Genomic DNA, 21,189 nt, shown 5'->3' with positions numbered 1-21,189 from the left:
CTGTGATATGGGAATAAATGTGTACTTTGTGGGGAAGTCTATGAATGCATCTAAGTCCTAACTCCATGCCCAAATTCAGAACATAGTTAAGTGTCACCTTACTATTGGTGCATCCAATTTTTTTTTTTTTTTTTTCCATTGAGTTCATGTGTGGGTCCCACGTGTAAATGCTGAAATCTAATCACAAAATGACATCCAAGCAAGTTATGAAATTGGGTATGAGTTTAGGTGTGGTTGTAGATGAAATTGTTTAGGTGTGTTTTTTGTTCAAGCTAATACAAGAGAGGAGGTTGAATATGTAGCATAGGGTATGTAGGCCATATAGTAGACTAATTAGAGAGGCAAATATCCTTTATTAAGGCTAAAACCATAGATACAATGATGATCCTTGATTTTAGATTATTCAAAGGTGAATATGTATGGAAAATATATTATACACTAACATTTCTCCTCAAACAAGTGGCATTGAACATTTTATTTGGAATTTGAAAAGAAGATCTCAATATATTATACACCAACCAACCCATTAAATAGAAAATGCCACAACAAAACATAATTGTTGGCAGTGTCTCAAATAACGCTAAGATGTAAGGGCAATTGAAAACCAATATGTGCAATAATAATTGTGATATAATGAACCAATGTGTGCATTATTTCAATAAAGGTCATCATGTAATATCTTAAGTAAATGATGATTAAAAATGAAAGAAGACATTTACAAAATTGATGTGGAAGGTAAACAAGAGTGATAAGGGTGATGTTGCAGAATATCTTGAAAGGTAGGGGACTTAGTGCAATTAAGAAGAAACATAAGTACCATATTTCAAATAAAGATTTAAGTTTCCAGCCCATGACGCCTCATGCTTTTCCCTTTCACACCACCAGCCTTATTTCTTGGCACCACCTACTTCTTGTACAACAAACATTGCCACCATATGACACCTCCTCCTTAACATGCCTCATCCTCCTTTTTCATATAACCAGCCACAAATTGTGTCTCGATCGGCTTCCATGTTTCGGGCAAAAACATAGTGTGTAATCGGCCAAAATATGAGAGAGCTAAAAATAAAAAGAGAGAGAAACTTTGGTGCAAGACTATCCTGTTCTACCTAAACCGATTCTACCTTCAATTTTATGTAGGTTGTGATTTCATGCACTGATTTTTATTTGGCTGTGAATATTTCTTGTTACTTGATTCAATTGAATTCCATGGCTAAGTGTTCTTGATATTAATTTATGAATAAAGTGGCTGCAAGTTCATGTTGTAGAGACCTTATGCACACCCAAAATTCATACGCCCACTTGGAAGCCCTCAATCAGCATCTCTACCCCTAGGCTAAAAACATCATACCCAGCCACCATCCCACAAGTAGCAGCCATTTCAACTTTTCCACCCTCTGCCACAAGGTACTGCTAAGCCATGTGGAGAATTACATAAAACTGTAAATGATCCCTTGTGACTGGTTCTATCACTCTCCCTTCTATCAGATAAGTTTATCCATCAATCATAAACATAAGAATATACATTCATCTCAGTAATCAACAATAACAATTTTAAAGGACAATATATAATGGAATAAAGATGATATCTACTTTATTCTTGAAATATAAGAATAAACAATGCAATTTTTGTATAATTTGGTAATATCTCATAAAATTTTCTCTCACTTTGAACAAAGAGCCTTCCGCTTACTCATTTTTTGTTGTTGATAATCTTCAATTTCATTACTCAAAAATAAAGGGGTACAAGATGACTATCTGCTAAACATACAGACTTAGAAAGAGCTGATGGCAGTTTGTCATTATTAAAACTTAAAGACATGCTAGATTTCAAGGATAATTTAGCTGCAACATGGGCAGCAGAATTTCCTGATCGTCTAACCCAAGAAAAGGAAAACCTATTGAAAGATTCAACTAAAGTACTGATATTGCTAATAACATTGCTAATAGTCCAATCAGAAGGAAAATTAGAAGACAGAGGATCTATGCATTCCTTGGAGTCACTTTCAAAGATAACCTGGGAACATCCTTCAAGGGAAGCATTTTGAACAACCACATGAGAGTTCACCATAACAACCATGCCAGTGGAGTTTCTTGCAACAGCGGCAATTGCAGTGGAGGATGTAGCTATGGCAGCATCAGAGTTCACCTTGATCCAACCATGGGGAGGCGGAGTCCAGCACGGGTTATGAAGCTGTTTGGGATTTTGAAGGTCGGCAGTGAGAGAAGGGAGAACTCTTGTGCTCTTTCCTAGATTCTCTTGCTGGACTTCTTAATGCAAGGTTGGCCCCCATTGTGTAGAGCATCGTTCCTGAGACCCCATAAAAAAGATCATCGTTAAGGTTATGAAGGATTGCTGAATATCAGGATTGGGAGATGGTGGAGGTGATAACACAAGTTTTATGATGCATCTAAAATAAATCAAGGGTGTAAAAAGTGGCACGTCAATTAAAATTTAAAGCACTTGACTCTAAGAAACTCAACTGTTGTTAGACAATAAACAGTGAGTTAACTCATCAAACCCATCTTATCTGAATATTTCAAAATCTCAATCTCCCTCCTCCATTGACATGCTTTGCTCTCTCTCAAGTCTCAACCTTGCAGTTGCAGCGTTGCCACTTCCACAATCACCACCGTGTGCCAAGTCTCAACGTTTGGCTGCTTGGAAAAAGAAAGAAAATAAATTATTATATGGCTATTTTTTATTGATTTCATCATGACGTATGTTGTACATCAACAGAAACAATGATAATTTTGTCATGACGTATGGAGTGCATCAATAGAACAATGATGGAAAAATGGAATGGAGCACACTGACAGACAAAGATAGAAATGGGGTAAGAACTATAAACTTAATGTTGGTTCCCATAACAAAAGTGATGCTAAGCCTGATATTTTCAATAGAAGACCTAAACTGCAGATGTGTAATGCAGCCCAAGAGTCCATAGAGCACCTATTCTTAAAATGCCTAGTGACTCGGAATTTGTGGTCATCCCCAACGACCTTTTAGAAGTGAAGAGCTCAACCTGTCATCTTTGGAGGAATGGATCCGAATAGTGTTCAATTCAAAAAGCTCCATGGAGGTCCCACTAGAAGAGGTAAGAAATTTATCAATGTGTGCTACCATATGTTGTGATGTAATCTGGATGCAAAGGAGTAGACAGATGGTACGTAGGACTACAACTGATCCAATGCAGGGAGCACATCTCAAACTACAAAAACTCATTTGCAAGCCTGGGAATCCACTACTGAGGTACAAAGGTACCAGAACATGAACACCTCTTCCTCCCCCTTTTGTCAAAGTTAATTTTGATGCAGCATTAACAAACAACCAAACATGTGTTGCGACAGATGGCCATGATCATAAGAATGACATTATTTGTATTGTATCAAGCTAATAAGGATGGATGGATGGTCCTCTTATAGCAGAAGCAAGAGCAGCACTCAAAGCTTTGTTTTAGAAAGGTTTTGATGGAGGGAAATGAACCAAATGAAATTCAATGAATCCAAAGTTCTCTATGCAGATCTAACTAGTCCATAGAACCACTAATAGTGGATACTAGCTTGGCATCAACTTCATGCTATTGTTGGCAAGCTTTACATGTAGTTAGAAAGTGTAATTCCTAAACCCACACTATAGCTCATTGGATTCTGCTTTGTAACATTGAGGAAATTATTCCCATAACTAAACTAATACCCTATTGGCTTCCTTTTAATTATTCAACTCTTTGGACATTTTCTTTGCTATTAAAATGTTGCTTCCTATTGTATAATTGTCTCCCAATGTCGTTGTGTCTTCTTCAGTTGCTATAGAGCTTGTTTGGGCAAATTAGAATCCTTTACCAGTTTTCTCTTTTCACTTTGATGTGGTTTTCCATGCCTTAACACGGAAACTATAGATGCTCTGTGCATGGTATATTTTATTATTTGGAGTCCTTACTGTACTCTCATTAGTAGGACTCTAGACTGAGACTTGGAGTGGGTAGTCAAGTGAATAGGCCAAAGTGTTCCTACTATATAAATACTCGTTATAATTATGGTTGGGGGCCTCAAATATCTTCAAAGTCAAAACTTTTTAGTTAGAACAACATTTACCAAAAACTATAAATGGATAATTTATTGGATGTGAGTTCAAAACTTCTAGTTTTGATGGAATCAATAAATAATAAAAAAATAATGTTGAAGATGAAGATCAATTCTTGAGGTGGCCCCAAAACTAGAAGTGATTGCACAATCAAAGAGGAGATAGCTAGTGTTCCATCGCAACTTTCAAAGAAAGGATTGTGAATCAAAGAAAATTTGCTTTCTCCACGGAGAAGACTGATTACCAAGGCTTTGAACAGAATACACGGAAAATTAGGATTTTTTTCATTAGTAGTGCCAAGAAGCAAAACATTTGATGAGGGAGATGAGCTTCAATTCATGAGGGAGAGAGAGAGCTTTCAAAAGAATAAGTGACAACTGGATTTTATGGTGCAGTACTCATTCCTTATCAGATCTCCAAATTAACATATCTTTGGAATTATGAATAAAATGATGTACAAAATCTAGTAATCTAATGAAATTTTTTCCTTTTTGGTGCAATTAAGAAAATGTTGGTAGAGAAGAGAAACTTTTGGTTCCAAAAGGCTGGCTGTTGTGGATGATGTAATTTGGATAAGAGGGATGATATCAAGAGAGTATCCCACCAAAATAAATAAAAAGTTCTTAACACTACAGCGATTATTAAAAACAGATACAGAAACTGCTATTCGGAAACTACAAATTTTCAATTTTACTTAAAAACCATTCACTATTTTAATGAACATTAGAAGTAATCATATTCTTGATGGAGTGATTAAATCTTAAAAAAAAAAAAAAAAAAAAAAAAAAAAAAAAAAAAAAAAAAAAAAAAAAAAAAAATGTTGAAATGTCATAGGTATACAGTGATTATACAGTCACAAGTGAAAACCACTCCAAGACATAGGTGCATCTCATTGTTTACAAAGTTGTTTAACAGTACAAACTGCAACTTTATTTGAGGCCCTTTAAAAAAAATAGAAAAAATAAGACCTTCCAATTTATGAAAGATTAATTAAAAAGACCTTATGAAACATGACTAAATAGAAGGTGGCAAGCACTACAACATAACAATATTACTAATTTGCAATGAGATGCACAAGCTAATCTGCTCGTAACAGTATTCAAAATCAAACTTCCTCTCCTCTAGTATTTGATACCCATTCCACAAGCATTAAGGGATGTTAAAAATCATGAATAAAAATTTACGACTCTACATCATACCAATGCTTTTATGCCTAGGCTAAAACCATCATACCCAGCCACCATCCCATAAGTAGCTGCCATTTCAATCTTTTTACCCTCTGCCACAAGGTACTGCTAAAAGAATACTAGGGTGTACAAAGCATTTAAACTACAGCCCCACCCTTGCCCCCCTACATAAAAATAAGAACATGATTATTCAAGACAATCTTCTTTTCTCAAAACCAGAAAAATGGTTTTAAACATATTTTTGAATGAATTGGTTTGAAAGCATTCCTATTAAATAACTTTTAAAGAAGACACCCAAGGATCATTTACGCAATATATACGTAATATGTGAATTGAACCCACTATCTATACATTTATTAAAGTTCAAAGATTGAAGCTTACAATTAAATGCTAGAAAGTTTAGTTTGACACAATGACATAAACATAAAACATTTTTTTCTTTATTGAAAATTAATACACATATAACTGTATGAACCATCCAACAATAATTATATTTACCAAATTCTCTACAGGTTTTACACCATCATATACACATATCACTACAAGAGAGAGGAATCCATACCTTCAACATTTGATCATGTGCTATACTGCCAAGGAAACTGTTGAAAGGTACATTAGGTGGTTTAACAGGAGTGTCCACTTCCCATAAGTTTGTTGCATCCCTACAAATAGTATAAAGGTAAGCACTACGACTTAGGACTTCAAAATCTAGCATTAACACTTATTCTTTCATGTGCTATTTTATTTCAATGTATCCAAATAGCCCAAAGATTGTTGAAAGAATACAATGAAGTGATTGCACTGGCATTACACTTTCCAGCCAAGTAGCAACACAATTATGACTTGACTTTGACTCAAGTACCTTCTAATGGTGAGTGGTGATCTGAACAACATCAAACAAGTTAAGTTATAGGTAATAAATAGGTAATCCAAGCATTCCTTTTCTATAGCACATGAAGGGCAAGAAGCATCAGTGAAGAGATTCCTATTTGCTAACTCCCTAATCATTGGATGACAATCATTTTGTAGTTTCCACAAGGCAGCCCACATATGAGAGCCATATCTCTGAGTTTTGCTTTTCCATCTGAGCTTTAACTATGGAGAAGCAAGGCTTTCTTCCATATCAGTTACTAATTGTCTTGTTTTCCAATGGCAACCGCATGATTCGAAACTACTTTGAGAATTTAATTTAAAGCTTTAAAGAATCATTTTTAAGCACAAAAACTTAAGGGATAAAGATGTTTTATCAGTAGGTACAGTTGTTATCTCAACAATGACAAAGTTGTGACGTTGACATTATCATTAATTCAAATATTCCTAATTAACAAAGAAAGAAACAAGCAAATAAAAACATGTGCTTAAATAATTCCTCAACTTCAACCAATCAAATATGAATAATATGAAGAAGTGAGCTCCACTCTCAAGGCAGGTTCTGCAGAAGAAAAGGCTTCTGGGGCCATAGCTTATTGCAAATCTTAATATACTTAAGATTTGTTGTAAAAATGTTGTAAGACTACCTTAATAGGGGACAAAATTCTTCTACTTGAATAGTTTTTCAAACAGATAATAAATTTTTTATTGGCAAGAACCTTTGAGCTCAAGTTACACTAGATGTAATCTTGCTTGAGTAAGACTTCAGCCCAACATTTTTAAATAACGTGAGTAAAGTTTGGACCATGTAAAACCTGTTAGTGTGGGATATTCTGCTTTGCAATTATCACCAATTATATCATAGTTTCATATAGGCAGTGTAGAAAACAACTTTGGGACCGCAACATACACCCAAAATTCATATGCCCACTTTGAAGCCTTCAATCAGCATCTCTACCCCTAGGCTAAAAACATCATACCCAACCACCATCCCACAAGTAGTTGCCATTTTAACTTTTCCAACCTCTGCCACAGGGTACTGCTAAGCTATGTGGAGAAAGGGCAATACTGTTCTATCCCATTTAGCCTCTTCTGCAGGGGAACACGTATGATACAGAGTACCAATCAGGCCAGCAAGGTATTAGCCCTAAACATTGAACATCAAGATTCCCTTAACTTTATTATATATAGAAATTCAAATTCTACATGGAAGAAAGGCATGGCAATCTACATCAGGTTTAGTTATATTTGACCATGGGAATAAAATTTTTCCTTTGAATGGTAGCATAAAATGGTAAAGAACCCCTTGTGACTAGTTCTATCACTCTTTCTCTTCTATCTGATATGTTTATCCATCAATCATAAACATAAGAATATACATTCAAGTCAGTCATCAACAATAACAATTTGGCGAAAAACACATTTTGGTCCCTACATTTTCAGTCGATTCCCGTTTTAGTCCCTAAGTTTTTTTTTTACCGCTTTTAGTCCCTCTCCTGAAAAACGGTTCCATTTTAGTCCCTACCGTTACATCATAAACGGATATTGCTGATGTGGCAAACGGCATGCACTGTTGGCCTGACGTGGTCATTAAAATAATAATAAAAAATATCACGTCAGCATTTAAATTAAAAAAATTAATTTATTAATTTTAACTAAATAAAAAAAATTAAAAACAGAATTAAAAACTAAAAATCATATGAACTAAGATCTAAGTGTGTCTTGAACAAGAACACCAAGAACACAAACTCAAATTCAAGAACACAAACCCAGAAATTAAAAAAAAAAAAAAAAAAACCATCAAAGCATGATAATGTGATCTGTGCTAAAAGAACAAACATAGCCTTGAATTTCCTCACAAATTAAGTTCTGTACATTTAAGTAGAATTAAAAGCATCTGATCTGAAATGTTAGTACAAAAGATTTTGTTCAACTATCGAGATAATAAGAAAAAACGCATCCAGTTGATAAAAACAAAGTTTTTTTCAAACCTCTTAAATATTTTCAAACCTGACCAAATCAGAGCAGTGGAGAATGGTATGGAATGTCAGAAAACTGTTGTCCCTCTCTTCCTCTTCGTTCTCTCATCTCTGAAACAGAGCAAGCAAGACCCAAACCCAGAACAATTCATTTCTCCATCTCTGATACACTAGCACTAAACTAAGAAAAACACAGCAAACCCAGACCCAAACCCAAAAAACACAGCAACTCAAACCCAGAAAACACAACCAAAACCCACTAACACCGGCAACCCAAACCCACGAATCAAACACCTATACCGCCACAACCAATACCCACAATCAAAACCCTCCCAAATTTCCAAAGCATCTCCTTTCTCTGCTCTCTGCCTACATCTCTCCAACTCTGCAAGTCCCCTCAAGATTCAACGGTGGATTCTCCATATCCTTGTTTTATGCCACCTTCACAGGTAGCTACTGTCTTCTAATTTTGTTAGCGTCTCTCTTTTTCTTCACTAATTCATCCAAGATTCTAGGCAACTGGGTTTGTTTTTCTTGAGATTTGAAGCATGCCCATTTTGTTTTTAACTCATTTCTATTATGGGTCTTGACCACACCATGGTTCTGAGCTTGAATTCTTGACTTCTTGGATTGCATTTGTAGATTGTACAGTTATTTTTTGTTTCTTTGTGCTTTTGAAGTTTTATTGGTGACATTGCTAATATGCTTGCAAAGTTGACGACTTTTTGAGGTGGCTGTATGTTGGTTTTGATTTCTGCTGGATTTCAATTTGATAGTGATTGGATTTTTATGGTTCTTGGATTGGTTTTATAATAGGATTGAAGTTATATATGGAAAGACGGACTATTTTGGATCCTGAACCAACGGTTTGTATTACATGGGAGCAGTTTTGATGTTTTGATGGTTTTTTTTTTTTTTTTTTTTTTAATTTCTGGGTTTGTGTTCTTGAATTTGAGTTTGTGTTCTTGGTGTTCTTGTTCAAGACACACTTAGATCTTAGTTCATATGATTTTTAGTTTTTAATTCTGTTTTTAATTTTTTTTATTTAGTTAAAATTAATAAATTAATTTTTTTAATTTAAATGCTGACGTGGTATTTTTTATTATTATTTTAATGACCACGTCAGGCCAACAGTGTATGCCGTTTGCCACATCAGCAATATTCGTTTATGATGTAACGGTAGGGACTAAAATGGAACCGTTTTTCAGGAGAGGGACTAAAAGCGGTAAAAAAAAAACTTAGGGACTAAAACGGGAATCGACTGAAAATGTAGGGACCAAAATGTGTTTTTCGCCTAACAATTTTAAAGGGCAATATATAATGGAATAAAGATGATATCTACTTTATTCTTGAAATATAAGAATAAACAATGCAATTTTTGTATAATTTGGTAATATCTCATAAAATTTTCTCTCACTTTGAGCAAAGAGCCTTCCACTTCATTTCATACAGATGGGAGGGAAAAGTTCAAAAACTTAAGAAAGAAAATTTAAAAATATGATATACCAAAATCAAATACCTTATAATCCTCACCAAGTCCTCCTAGGGAAAGAAAATTAAATACAAAATACTTTACAATCTTCCTCCCATGTATAGACCAACTAAAATGAAAGAAAAACCTGAAACACCAAAATTAAATACATCGTAATCCTTTCAAAAAAAATCAACCAACGCCACCATGCAAATGACATGGTACACATTACCTTGCCAACAGGATGCCAAATGAAGGTCATAGGCAGGATTACCAAAGAAATTTGAAATGAATTTTTGTGGTAGAATTGGATGAAATTGAAAGATCCACACCACCATCCTGCTACAAATCAATTAAGAAACTTGTTTGAATTGCTAAAATCAGATTCTGTACTTTCATTTTTTTTCCCTAGATTCCTGAAACATTAAAATCAAACACTCAAATAGATGTCATGCCATTAACTAAGGCAAACCCATGATGGTCCCATTAATAAATAGTTGATCCATGATATTCCTTTAAAAAAATAAATGTGCAAAGGATCAAGAGAAGATAAATGACCTATATAGCATTTGATAGACAAGCTAGAAAGATTATTTGAATGATGATGAGAAAATCGGTAATTTATGAGGAACAATTACAATTACCACCATCTAAACAAGAATTATGAAAAAGTTAAGAGCCATTCAAATGCAATAAACTGTAATCAAAATTATAAAGTAAGTGTTGCTTACAACTTCTATTGCACAATCAAATGCTAATTCTTGGTGTATACTTTTGCTTTGCTTCTAAAGTAGTCACAAATGCATCTGTATTAGGTAGCCTTAAGCACCCTATCTCAACATGAGAACACCTGAACCAGCCATATTGATTAAACTAGTGGCTAGGGATCAACCCCTCCTATGGGAATTCATTGAGCGTTTTAAAATAATACTAGGATGTACAAAGCATTTAAACTACAGCCCCACCCCTACCTCCCTATATAAAAATAAGAACATCATTATTCAAGACAGTCTTCTTTTTTCAAAACCAGACAAATGGTTTTAAACATATCATTGAATGAATTGGCTTGAAAGCATTCCCTGTAAATAACTTTTAAAGAAGACACCCAAGGATCATTTACACAATATATATGTAGCATGTGTCTTGAACCCACTATCTATATATTTATTAAAGTTCAAAGAATGAAGCTTACAATTAAATGCCAAAAAGTTTAGTTTGACATAGAGACATAAACATAAACATTTTTTTTTTATTGAAAAATAATACAAAAAGAACTACACATCCATGCCAATGCATTGGATGATGGGGGCAAATGCAGACTAATTGCCCATTTCCCCTAAAAATACTGACAGAAGAAATAGCCCCTAACATGAGAATCCAATTACACCATATCTGGAGGAATTATCCCTTATTTTTTCATCTTCAATCACACCTCATGTATTACACATATAGCTGTATGAACCATCCAACAATAGTTATATTTACCAAATTCTCTACCGATTTTACACCATTATATAGACATATCACGAAGAGAGAGAGAGAGGAATCCATACCTTCAACATCTGATTGTGTGCTATACTACCAAGGAAACTACTGAAAAGTACATTAGGTGGTTTAATAGGAGTGTCCACTTCACATGTGTTTGTTGCATCCCTACAAATAGTATAAAGGTAAGCACTACAACTTAGGACTTCAAAATCTAGCATTAACACTTATTCTTTCATACGTAATTTTATTTCAATGTACCCAAATAGCCCAAAGATTGTTGAGAGAATAGTGAAGTGATTGCACCGGCCATATGCTTTATACACTCTTTCCAGCCAAGTAGCAACACAATTATGACTTGACTTTGACTCAAGTACCTTCTAATGGGGAGAGGCGATCTGAACCACATCACACAAATTAAGTAATAGGTAATAAATAGATGATCCAGGCATTCCTCTTATATAGCATGTGAAGGGCAAGAAGCACCAGTGATGAGATTCCTATTTTGCTATCTTCCTAAATCACTAGTAGACAATTATTTTGTAGTTTCCAAAGGAAATAAGGAATTTAAATGGAAGTTCAAGCTTCCACAGAGCAGCCCACAGTTGAGAGCCATATCTCTGAGTTCTGCTTTTCCATCTGAGCATTAACTATGGAGAAACGAGGCTCTCTTAACTTTATAAAGACACGACTGACCATGGGCCAAATCAGTATATCTGTAGTGGCAACAGCATGATTCGAAATTAGTTTGAGAATTTAATTTAAGCTTTAAAGAATCATTTTTAAGCACAAAAACATAAGGGCTAAATATGTTGAATCAGTAGGTACAGTTGTTATCTCAACAATGACAAAGTTGTGGCATTGACATCATCATTAATTCAAATATTCCTAATTAATAAACAAACAAATAAAAACATGTGCTTAAATAATTCCTCAACATCAACCAATCAATTATGAATAATATGAAGGAGTGAGCCCCACTGTCAAGGCAGGTTCTGTAGAAGAAAAGGCTTCTGGGGCCATAGCTTACTGCAAATTTTAATTTACATTTCTCCTAGTAACCAACTCAATGCATCCTTGTCTAATGTCATTTATATTTCAATAAATTTATGAACAATCTAAAAAATAATATTCAATGAATCGATAAAAGCAAAGAAACATCTATGAAAATTAACAATATTAAAATTTAAAAACCCAAGGGAAAAGCATAAGTAAATAAGTAATCAACAGAAATATTTTGAATTTAAAAACAAAACCTTAACAATATGCTCGATGAGTAGCATAGGTCAGCTAAGCAAATAGGTTCAATATCCTAAACAAGCATTTCATCGAACAGTTGTGTGTTTGACTTGAATTTCGATTTCGAACAATTAGCAAGCATACTCGTTATTTGGTAGAATTGAAATTTAGAAAATCTTACAAGAAGAAATTATGCACTAGAAGCAGACAAATATTACTATAAATGAAAAGGGATCTTAGGCCTACGAATTACTTCAATAGCAACAAGGCATCATCTGCATTGAAAAAGAAATATAGAAATTATATGCTTCTTGTATAAATATTAATTACATAGCCCAACAGTTGATTTCGCTATTCTTTACTTGAAAAATAATCCTATGAAAAAGCCTTTAAATTCAGAGAAATAGAAAGAAGCAAACCTTCTCTTCAAAGTTAGATCAAGATGTTTTTGTCTTCTTTGATGGTGGATACAGATTGGTGTTGGTATCATCACTGAAAAAGGTATTGGGGATTGAAGATGAACCTGATCACGAAACCCCTTGGTAAATTGCCGTTTCCAGGGTTGGAATCGGATTCGAACCCATCTGAAGCGGGACAGGTAGTGTTTTTGGGGACGTCTAGCATGGATTGGTCGATGGTTTCGTCTCCGCAGTCAGCGCGGGATTCCAACACGGCCTTAATCCTCTTCCCCATTGTTGGAAGCCCATTGATCCGTATTGGGTTTTTGAGGACAACAGATGCATTCTACATAAATCCTTAATCTATTTAGAGAAATATTCTCTTCTGGCATATACTCAAGATTCTCTTCAGCATTTGAAAAATTTTTTGTAGGTATAACCTCAACCTCAATGCAATTCTCTTCAGATGGATTTGATATATTCACTTTCCCATAAATTAACCAAACATGGTCATAATTAACCATTGTCCAACTTTTGATTTGTTGTTTACAACCATTGACGAAAATGTTAACCAACCAAAAGCAATATATATTGGTGTTCACATCCTTTGATGGAAAAGCAATACAAACAACGAAATTTGAAAATTTAGGACCAACCAAGAATGATGCGGGATTTCCAACACTCTGATGATGGTTGAATTTGAACCACTTTGGAATCTCAATTGCTGGTAGTATAAGATAATCCCAATAAATTTTAGATTCAAAGCTTCTTGCAGCTTGAGCAACTGTATTTGGTAGAATCCCTAGAATTTCTCCAAACTGCAAGAAATTGAAGTTTAACATAAATTGTTTCTTTATAACTTAAATTTTAGAGAGAGGGAGGGAGAGAGATACCTGATTCCATAATCTGCTTGATGATTGTGGATCCAGCCTATAGCAATTCTCTGCAGCCACAGTTCTTATAGATTGCGGAAGTCTTGGAATTTCCCGAAGCTCTGTGCAATCATTTATGTAAAGAGATTGTAACGTAGTAAATCTGCTAATACTTTCTGGGATGGTAACAATACCAGTAGACTGTAGATTTAAATGTTCCAAAACTGGGAAGTAATCGGGCTGCATCCAAGAATCTAATTCAACTTTAATTCCAACACACCCAAGAAGATTCAAATGTCTCAAGCTCAAAAACCCAGTAGGACCCGAAAAGTTATTGAAGTTATCCTCCTGCATTTGTGATTTATTGGCCCTAACTAGAAATTTCGTAAGCTTAAGGCAGCCAACTAGAGGTAAACTGTCAAGTCTAGTCAGATACAACAGTGATGAAGGCAATTCTTCAATACCACTAAATTCCAAATACAATTTCTCTAGACATTTCATTTCTGGGTGAATATCAGGTAACTTCTTAAGCCTTGAGCAGCTCTTTAGATCCCATACTTTAAGCTTCTCAAGAAATCCAATGGACTCATGAACCCCAATTAAATTTTCACAATGAGAAAGGTCCAATTTCTCTAAGTTTGGGGAGGAGCAGAACTCAGGTAATTTTGTAATCAACTGACAATCCCTCAGCTTGATAATTGTCAAATTTTCGTACTGGAACCCCTATGAAAAATTAAAAAAAATTAAAAAAAAAAAACAAAATTTATCTTCAACTAATTTTAAAAATAACATTTAAAGAAATTAAAATTTATAAATACTAATACTTATACCTGCTTGAATACCTTCTCCAATATAATGTTAGACTCAGACATATTAAGTATAACAAGTTGTTGAGGAAGGCAACATTTAGAAGATAAGGATAGAGAAAATTCATGCCATTCAAGAAACCTTAATTCATCTGGGAGATATTCAAGTTCTTCACCAATATGTACATTGCCTGTTAGAAATTTGAGATTTTTCATCCTCTTGAAAACTTTAGCTTTCAATGAAATCTTTGTTTGTTCAGGTGAGAGCAACATTATACTTCGAATTTTATTTGTTCCCTGCTTAAGACAAAATATTAGTCACAATTCATAGAATTTGACAAAACTATAAAGATTTTGAAACTTTAAACAAAACAAATATTGAGAAAATTATATTTTTTCAATAATGTAAAGGGAAAATTCAATAAAGAAATATTTTGAAAAAATGGAGAAGCAAAGAATGTATACCATATTTCTAGTTAGTAATTTGTGAGCATCCTTATAACGCCATATCCTACTACGCTGTTCTAGCTCTTCTGATTCTTGTTGAACAATTTCTCTACCCATTTGTTGTAGCAAGTCATGCATTGACAAATGGCCATATGCCAAGGTTACGAGACACTTATCAATAAGCTTTCCAATACCATAGTCTGGATATAAATCGCAAGAACCTAATATTTTTACAACATCGCTCTTGTTGTAACCCTTAAAAAAACATGCAATATCAAGAAAAATATCCTTTTCAATTTTTTCCAATCCATCATAACTTATTTTGAGTATTTTTTGAATATCTTCATGTGGAATGTTTTTATACTTTTCTAATGCACTTTTCCATTCATGTATATTTTTTCCACACAAATCAGAACCAATTATTTCTAAAGCTAATGGAAGGCCATTGGCATAACATATAATCTGTTTTGCAAGTTCTAAATAATCTTCCTCATATTTACTTGTTTGGAAGGCGTGTTGGATGAAAAGTTCACAAGCTTCACATTCACTCAATTCTTTAACCTTGTATATTCGATGATCAATTCCCAAATTGGTTAGTACTCGTTTGTTTCTTGTTGTTATAATGACTCTACTTTCGGAAGCAAACCAGTTATATTCTCCTAGCAAATTTTCTACCTCTTTTGAGTCACCCACATCATCAAGAATTAAAAGAACTTTTTTACTACAAAGTCTTTCCTTTATCAAATTGGTACCTTCAAAGACATTGTGCACCTTCAAATCTCTATCTCGTAAGATCTTAGAAAGAAGTGTCTCTTGTAGTTGGATTATGTCACAATTTATCTTTGACCTTTCTGTAACATTCTCTAAAAAACAACTTCCTTCAAATTGGTTAGCAATTTTATTATAAACAGCTTTCGAGATCGTAGTCTTGCCTATTCCCCCAAGACCATAAATTCCTACCATGCAAACATCATTCGACTCCATATCTAAAAGCAATTCTATGGCCTCCACTTGAACATCTATTCCAACCAGATATTTAGCAACAAATAATGGCATATGATTTGATTTAGTACTTGATATCTCTTTTATCACTCTTTGGATAAACTCAAATTCAGATTCAGTGCTACTGCAAAGCATAGAGCATAAGAGAGACATAATGAGTTGGATTAGTTGTAAATATAAGTATGAAGATGAACTAAATTCAATATGTCTAGTTTTGTGCATTGCAATTAACATATTGTTATTTAAATTAAATGGCATTTAAATTCAAAAGACTAGGAAATATCATTAATTTTAGCACATTATTCTTCTTCTTTTGGCTAGAAAATTAGATCTAGGCTTTTAGCAAATGGTTGGATAGAAACTCCCTTTTAGTGATGAGGATTGAGGAGACCAGCTTACTGGAAACTCATTTCTAATACATGAACAAAATGAGATTAAGAATTTTTTTTTTAAATTGTCTAAAAATTAAATGGGAGAAACTCTTGAATTGTAATATTAACATTAAATTATTTAATTTCTAAAATTTAATAGTAGAATATATGATAAATAATTTTTTTTAAAGTACAATTTCAAAATTGGACATTTAGTGGTCACAAAACCATTTAAAAGTTTCTAACTAATGAAAGAAGAAGAGTTGTCAAAATTATTTATTTATTTATTATTTTTTGAGAGAAAAGTTGTCTGAATGTATAACATCATGTGAATTAAAATCATTCTATTTCTAGTATCTATCTATCTATATATAATATATAATATAAAAGTTTGATCCCTATAATTACTGGATACACATAATAGTGACATGTGTCTCTTTGACAATGCATAAAATAATAACACATATCATCTTTTGTAACTTCCTCCATCTACTATATATGATACTAGTAATGAACCAATATGATGCATAGAAGAACTTTTAAGTTTTAAATTTATATATTCAAATGTCATATGAAATTATATTATATATTACAAATACAAATCCTCTATCTGTTCAAGTGAATACATGGCAAGTTGTTGGAAAAAAAAAAAAAAAAAGTTAAATAGAGGATTTATATTCCAATGTTGCATGCATAACCGCTTGGATTGCATCTGTCTCATACACCCCAAGGGAAAATAAAATAATTCTAATATTTATAATAACAAATTGACATTTAAATAGCAAACTTTACAGCCAAAATAAATTGATTTCTTTTCCATTTTTTTATCTAGTTCAAGCTCCTAAGAAGATAGTCCATAAAAGATAAACAACACTCCAAATAATACTAAAGAGCATCATAAAATACTTAGATATGCAAACATTTAAGCAATTGTACTGAAAATCACTACTTTATCCTTGACTACCAAATACCTATTGAAGGAGCTTATGCTAAGTGTAGGGACACGATTCGTGGCGGACCGTAACTGTGTCGGGTTCGCACGTAAAACGGCCCTAACAATATCATTTGTAGAGCGTGGGTTTGAAAGGCTAGGCCTTGATCGATAGGCGGTGGGTTTTTCAGGGCGCTCATACAAAGTTAAATGATCGACACCCCTGGAGTCGTTCTCCTGGAGGTGGGCTGGGAGGCTCTCGTTTCTTGGCCATTTTTCCCAGCCCCTTCTTTAGGTTCATCATTTTTCCTTTTATATTCGCCAGTGTTCATTGTCCTTCGTCCACGTATAGGGTCAACCTTTCCAAGGCTGATACTTGTCCCATCAGTCCATACCCAAAGTTGTTGGGGATGGTTGTAAAAGCCAAAGAATGCGGCTCTGTCAGGTTCAGAGCATTGAATGGCAGTAAAGGCAGCTTTTCCTGGATATTTTAGATCTTTCTTCTAAGTTCTGATCTTATACCGTTTTTACCCATCCCTCTGAGAGTACTGTGGGTCTGCCGAGGACTGAAATACCCTCGGCGGTGCCCAAAGGCTGTTTTGTTGAACTTGGGCCATAATCCTCCTCGGCTTGGGCCTTTGGATTCTCCCTGGGTAGATGGGCCTGGCCCGTAAATCATTTACGCCCCACATTAGCCCCTTAAAACCCGGCTGTCCAACCTCTGGGCTGGACAGGGGGGTTTTGGTGACGCCAAACCTCTTTCTACGGCCCAATCCATTCGGCCTATTAAAACATGCTGGCGGCTCCTCATCTGCCCAAGAGATGCACCGGTCTACGAGACAGTTTTTAATTTCGCGCTTGACGCATTCTTATCGCTTGGGGTATCCCAAACGCGCTTTGAATGATTACTACTTACGAGACTACTTTAATTCGACGGTTTATTTTGATGAGGTAGAGAAGTGGAACCGGCGTGTTTGGGTTTGCAGATTCCTTTGGAGATCTGAACCTATTAAATGCCCCCCGCTCCGCCCTCTGTATAAGTAGGACAGGAGGAGGTTATTGTTTTTATCAAGAATCCCTTTTCATCCCCCTGCGACTCTGAAATACTTAGCCTCCCTTAGGGTTCATTCTACCCACGGGCTTATACACTAAATCGTGATACACGTTCCATAACAAATGATGAAGAAACCACCCTCCTCAAAACAACACATTCTGAAAAAACTTGAAATGGCTCGGTCAGGGCAAGGGTGGCGCAGACTTAAGATCTGTCTCGCCTTTCTTTTAGCCAAAATCCGAAGCAGGGGCTCGTCATGTCGAATTCTCGGTGTGACTGAGTCGAGAACAACCAAGACCAGCACCACCCGGCTCCTCACGAGCGTACCTAATATGGCACCAACGTGTTAGGAGTCAGGGCTGAGGCAAGGGCTAAGTGCTTCTGCTTCTCCCTCTTTTGCTCCTTGGTGCCCTCCCCCTCCCTCTTCTTATTGTCTTCCCAGCACCAGTTCCGCCCTGGTGCTGTTTCTTTTCTATATTTTGTTCCTCTCTTTGTCTCTTCATCTCTCTCCCTCCTCTTCTCCTCCTTCTTTTACTCATGTCCTCCATTTTCTTCCTTCACATCCTCCATCTTCTTCGTTGATTTCTTCCTTACTATTTCTCTCTTCTTCATCCTTTTTCTTTTTGAAGTGAGTTTCTCTCTTAGTACGAGCAGCGATGAGGCAGAGATTGGAGAGACTTTGAAGACGAGTTTAAAAGACGCCTGACAGTTTACTTATCTGTACTACGGATGTAATGGTTGCTTAGGCAGTTTACATTTTGTACAGGCTCGTTTGAGCCCCTCTTTGTATGTTGTAATAATTTTTCATATTAACAAAGATTGTTATCTACTTTATTTCGCATATTATGTCTTTACGTTTTCATAAATTTGTAAGCGCTGCTCGGCACAATGATATAGCACCTAAATCAATGACGGCTAAAACCGAAATACTTAATAATAAAGAGATGTTGCCATAGCTTTAATAGAAGTGCTTAGCACAATAAGGCCGACCCGTAAAAAATAGCACTTACCCGGAACTAGCCGAGGAGAGAACCGAAGGCTTGATGCCGTGTGAGAAATAACCATCCGAGGACATATCCCCTGCCAACCGAATAGCCCTTTTATACGACTAAATGCTGGGGCGTCCCAACACCTTCCTTACCCCCTTATTGGCCTTAACCTTCTATGGTGTTTACGCCGTAGACGAAGTGACTTGACGTTTTTATTAAGTACCCCATCTTACGAAATTCAAACCTTTTCCTACCCAAGTATTTGGTTTCCCCATTGGCTCGGGTCCGAGGACCATGCAAGACCTAGGTTCTGTCCAACACTTGTAATTTTTATCTTTTGTACTTGGCTTCCCCATAGGCTCGAGTCCGAGGACTATACAAGACCTAGGTTCTGTCCCCGGGCCCTTGTGCTGAATCGGGCCTGGGCCGTGAGTTGACTGGGCCCAAAATTAGGGGGTATTTCCGTATTCTCAGGTCACGCGATATTATTCGGGTGTCCCGGTGTTCGAGGTGCGCCTTCTCGAGACTCCTTTATCTTCAGGGCTGCAGACGACGTTGGAAATCGAGCCAGAGACATTTTGTCTGTAGCGCTCCTTGGGACGCTGCGTGAATTAAATGATACTATCTTATCTTTTGATATAAATAGGAGAGAAAGTTGCTTTTCCTACGCACAAATCCTTCAGCTTCCTCCTTTAGGAAATCATGTTTGAGACGAGGGTTAGGGAAAAAGAACTTTCTCCACCGCGGAGGCGCCGTGTTCTCCCGAGACTCGAAGGAGTGATACACGGGCCAAGAAAGCATAAACTTAAGAGAAATTTACACTTCTACGGAGGGGGGAGGGTGTCTCCCCCCCTTTCAGTCAAAATCCGAAGCAGGTTCTGGTCATGCCAGATTTTTGGTATGTCCGAAGAAGGAATTTCCACCATCAGCACTGTCTACCTTGTAGCCGGCAAATTCTTGCGGGGGCTTCCCAACTTCCGGCTCCCTGCGCCTTTTCTGTAGATGGTGTTAGCCTGAGGTCAGGTTCTTTGGCTGCCTGAGTTATGGGCATGCAGAAGTGTCGAGGAATAGCTTCCTTAGACAGCCACAACTTGGCGCAGTAGCCAACCTCTCTTCTGAGCTGTCCCCACGGCTTTCTCTCCACTCGCTTGTATTTTCTTCTGCTTATGTAGTCAGCTTTAGTGTAAGCTTTTTTCAGCTTTCACTGTACACTGTACTGTTCCCTTGTCTTAATAAGATATGTGCCTATTTCTCTATACATATCTTTCTTCCCTGTAACAACTACTTTATGCATGAGTATTAAATGCAAGCTTGCTCTTAAGGATATTCCAGGCAGAAAAAATGCTTTAATACAGGTTCCTTCTAATTTAAACTCACAAACATTATCAAGTATAACAATGATAACTTTCAATAAATTAAATTCTTGGAACTAACCGGGATAAGCGCTGAGTACTACGCGATGCATGCTAGACCAATGTCCGAGGACGATAATCTCTAAATAATTCGTCTGAAAGGGTAGCTAAGTAGCGAGGGACTTTGATTGTGTTTTTGGGTAATGAATTGCGTCGTACCGGATCAACCCCTTTGACACTAGGGACCCGAGGGCAGATTGTGGAATCCATGCATTCAAGGTATTAACCCATTTGTGAACTAGGAGTCCTCCTCGGATGGATTTTGAGGTTTACACGCCATAGTTTTTTTTTTTTAAATAGTTGGTTCCACATCCAGGTGGTTGGTTTTCCCATAGGCTTGGGTCCGAGGACCATGCAATGCCTTGGTTCTGTCCAAAACCTAGTTTTCATTACATCCAGGTAGTTGGTTTCCCCTGAGACTTGGGTCCGAGGACCATGCAATGCCTTGGTTCTGTCCAAAACCTAGTTTTCATTACATCCAGGTAGTTGGTTTCCCCTGAGGCTTGGGTCCGAGGACCATGCAATGCCTTGGTTCTGTCCAAACCTAGTTTTCATTACATCCAGGTAGTTGGTTTCCCTGAGGCTTGGGTCC

General features: G+C 35.9%; 1 protein-coding gene and 2 long non-coding RNA genes across 3 annotated transcripts; all 3 read right to left on the bottom strand.

Annotated features, from left to right (window-relative positions):
• Nucleotides 1-1,696: 1,696 nt before the first annotated feature.
• On the bottom strand, nt 1,697-6,749 carry LOC115983581. The gene is made up of 3 exons (XR_004090099.1): nt 5,834-6,749; nt 2,485-2,658; nt 1,697-2,311 (listed from the first exon to the last, which is right to left on the bottom strand). It is a non-coding gene; the product is annotated as an uncharacterized LOC115983581 (long non-coding RNA).
• Nucleotides 6,750-10,961: 4,212 nt separating this feature from the next.
• On the bottom strand, nt 10,962-13,745 carry LOC115983582. Its single transcript, XR_004090100.1, has 3 exons — nt 13,607-13,745; nt 12,735-13,531; nt 10,962-11,244 (listed from the first exon to the last, which is right to left on the bottom strand). It is a non-coding gene; the product is annotated as an uncharacterized LOC115983582 (long non-coding RNA).
• A 6-nt stretch (nt 13,746-13,751) lies between these two features.
• On the bottom strand, nt 13,752-15,975 carry LOC115985123 (TMV resistance protein N-like). Its single transcript, XM_031108092.1, has 4 exons — nt 14,857-15,975; nt 14,416-14,688; nt 13,866-14,308; nt 13,752-13,761 (listed from the first exon to the last, which is right to left on the bottom strand). Exons 1-4 carry the CDS (start codon nt 15,973-15,975, stop codon nt 13,752-13,754), a joined length of 1,845 nt encoding a protein of 614 aa, XP_030963952.1.
• Between the last annotated feature and the right edge of the window lie 5,214 nt (nt 15,976-21,189).

Source organism: Quercus lobata, chromosome 4 (assembly GCF_001633185.2).
Source record: "Quercus lobata isolate SW786 chromosome 4, ValleyOak3.0 Primary Assembly, whole genome shotgun sequence".
NCBI classification, from domain to species: Eukaryota; Viridiplantae; Streptophyta; class Magnoliopsida; order Fagales; family Fagaceae; genus Quercus; species Quercus lobata.
The sequence above is the reverse complement of the archived record's forward strand: the minus strand, read 5'-3'. Positions and strand labels throughout refer to the sequence as shown.

What these genes read in the sequence shown, in the direction of transcription:
- LOC115985123 (XM_031108092.1), bottom strand. Translation starts at nt 15,975, where the DNA reads ATGCTTTGCAGTAGCACTGAATCTGAATTTGAGTTTATCCAAAGAGTG. An exon ending in AATTACTAACTAGAAATATG is followed by an intron (nt 14,689 to 14,856) that starts GTATACATTCTT and finishes TGTCTTAAGCAG; the next exon opens with GGAACAAATAAAATTCGAAG. An exon ending in TGGAGAAGGTATTCAAGCAG is followed by an intron (nt 14,309 to 14,415) that starts GTATAAGTATTA and finishes AATTTTTCATAG; the next exon opens with GGGTTCCAGTACGAAAATTT.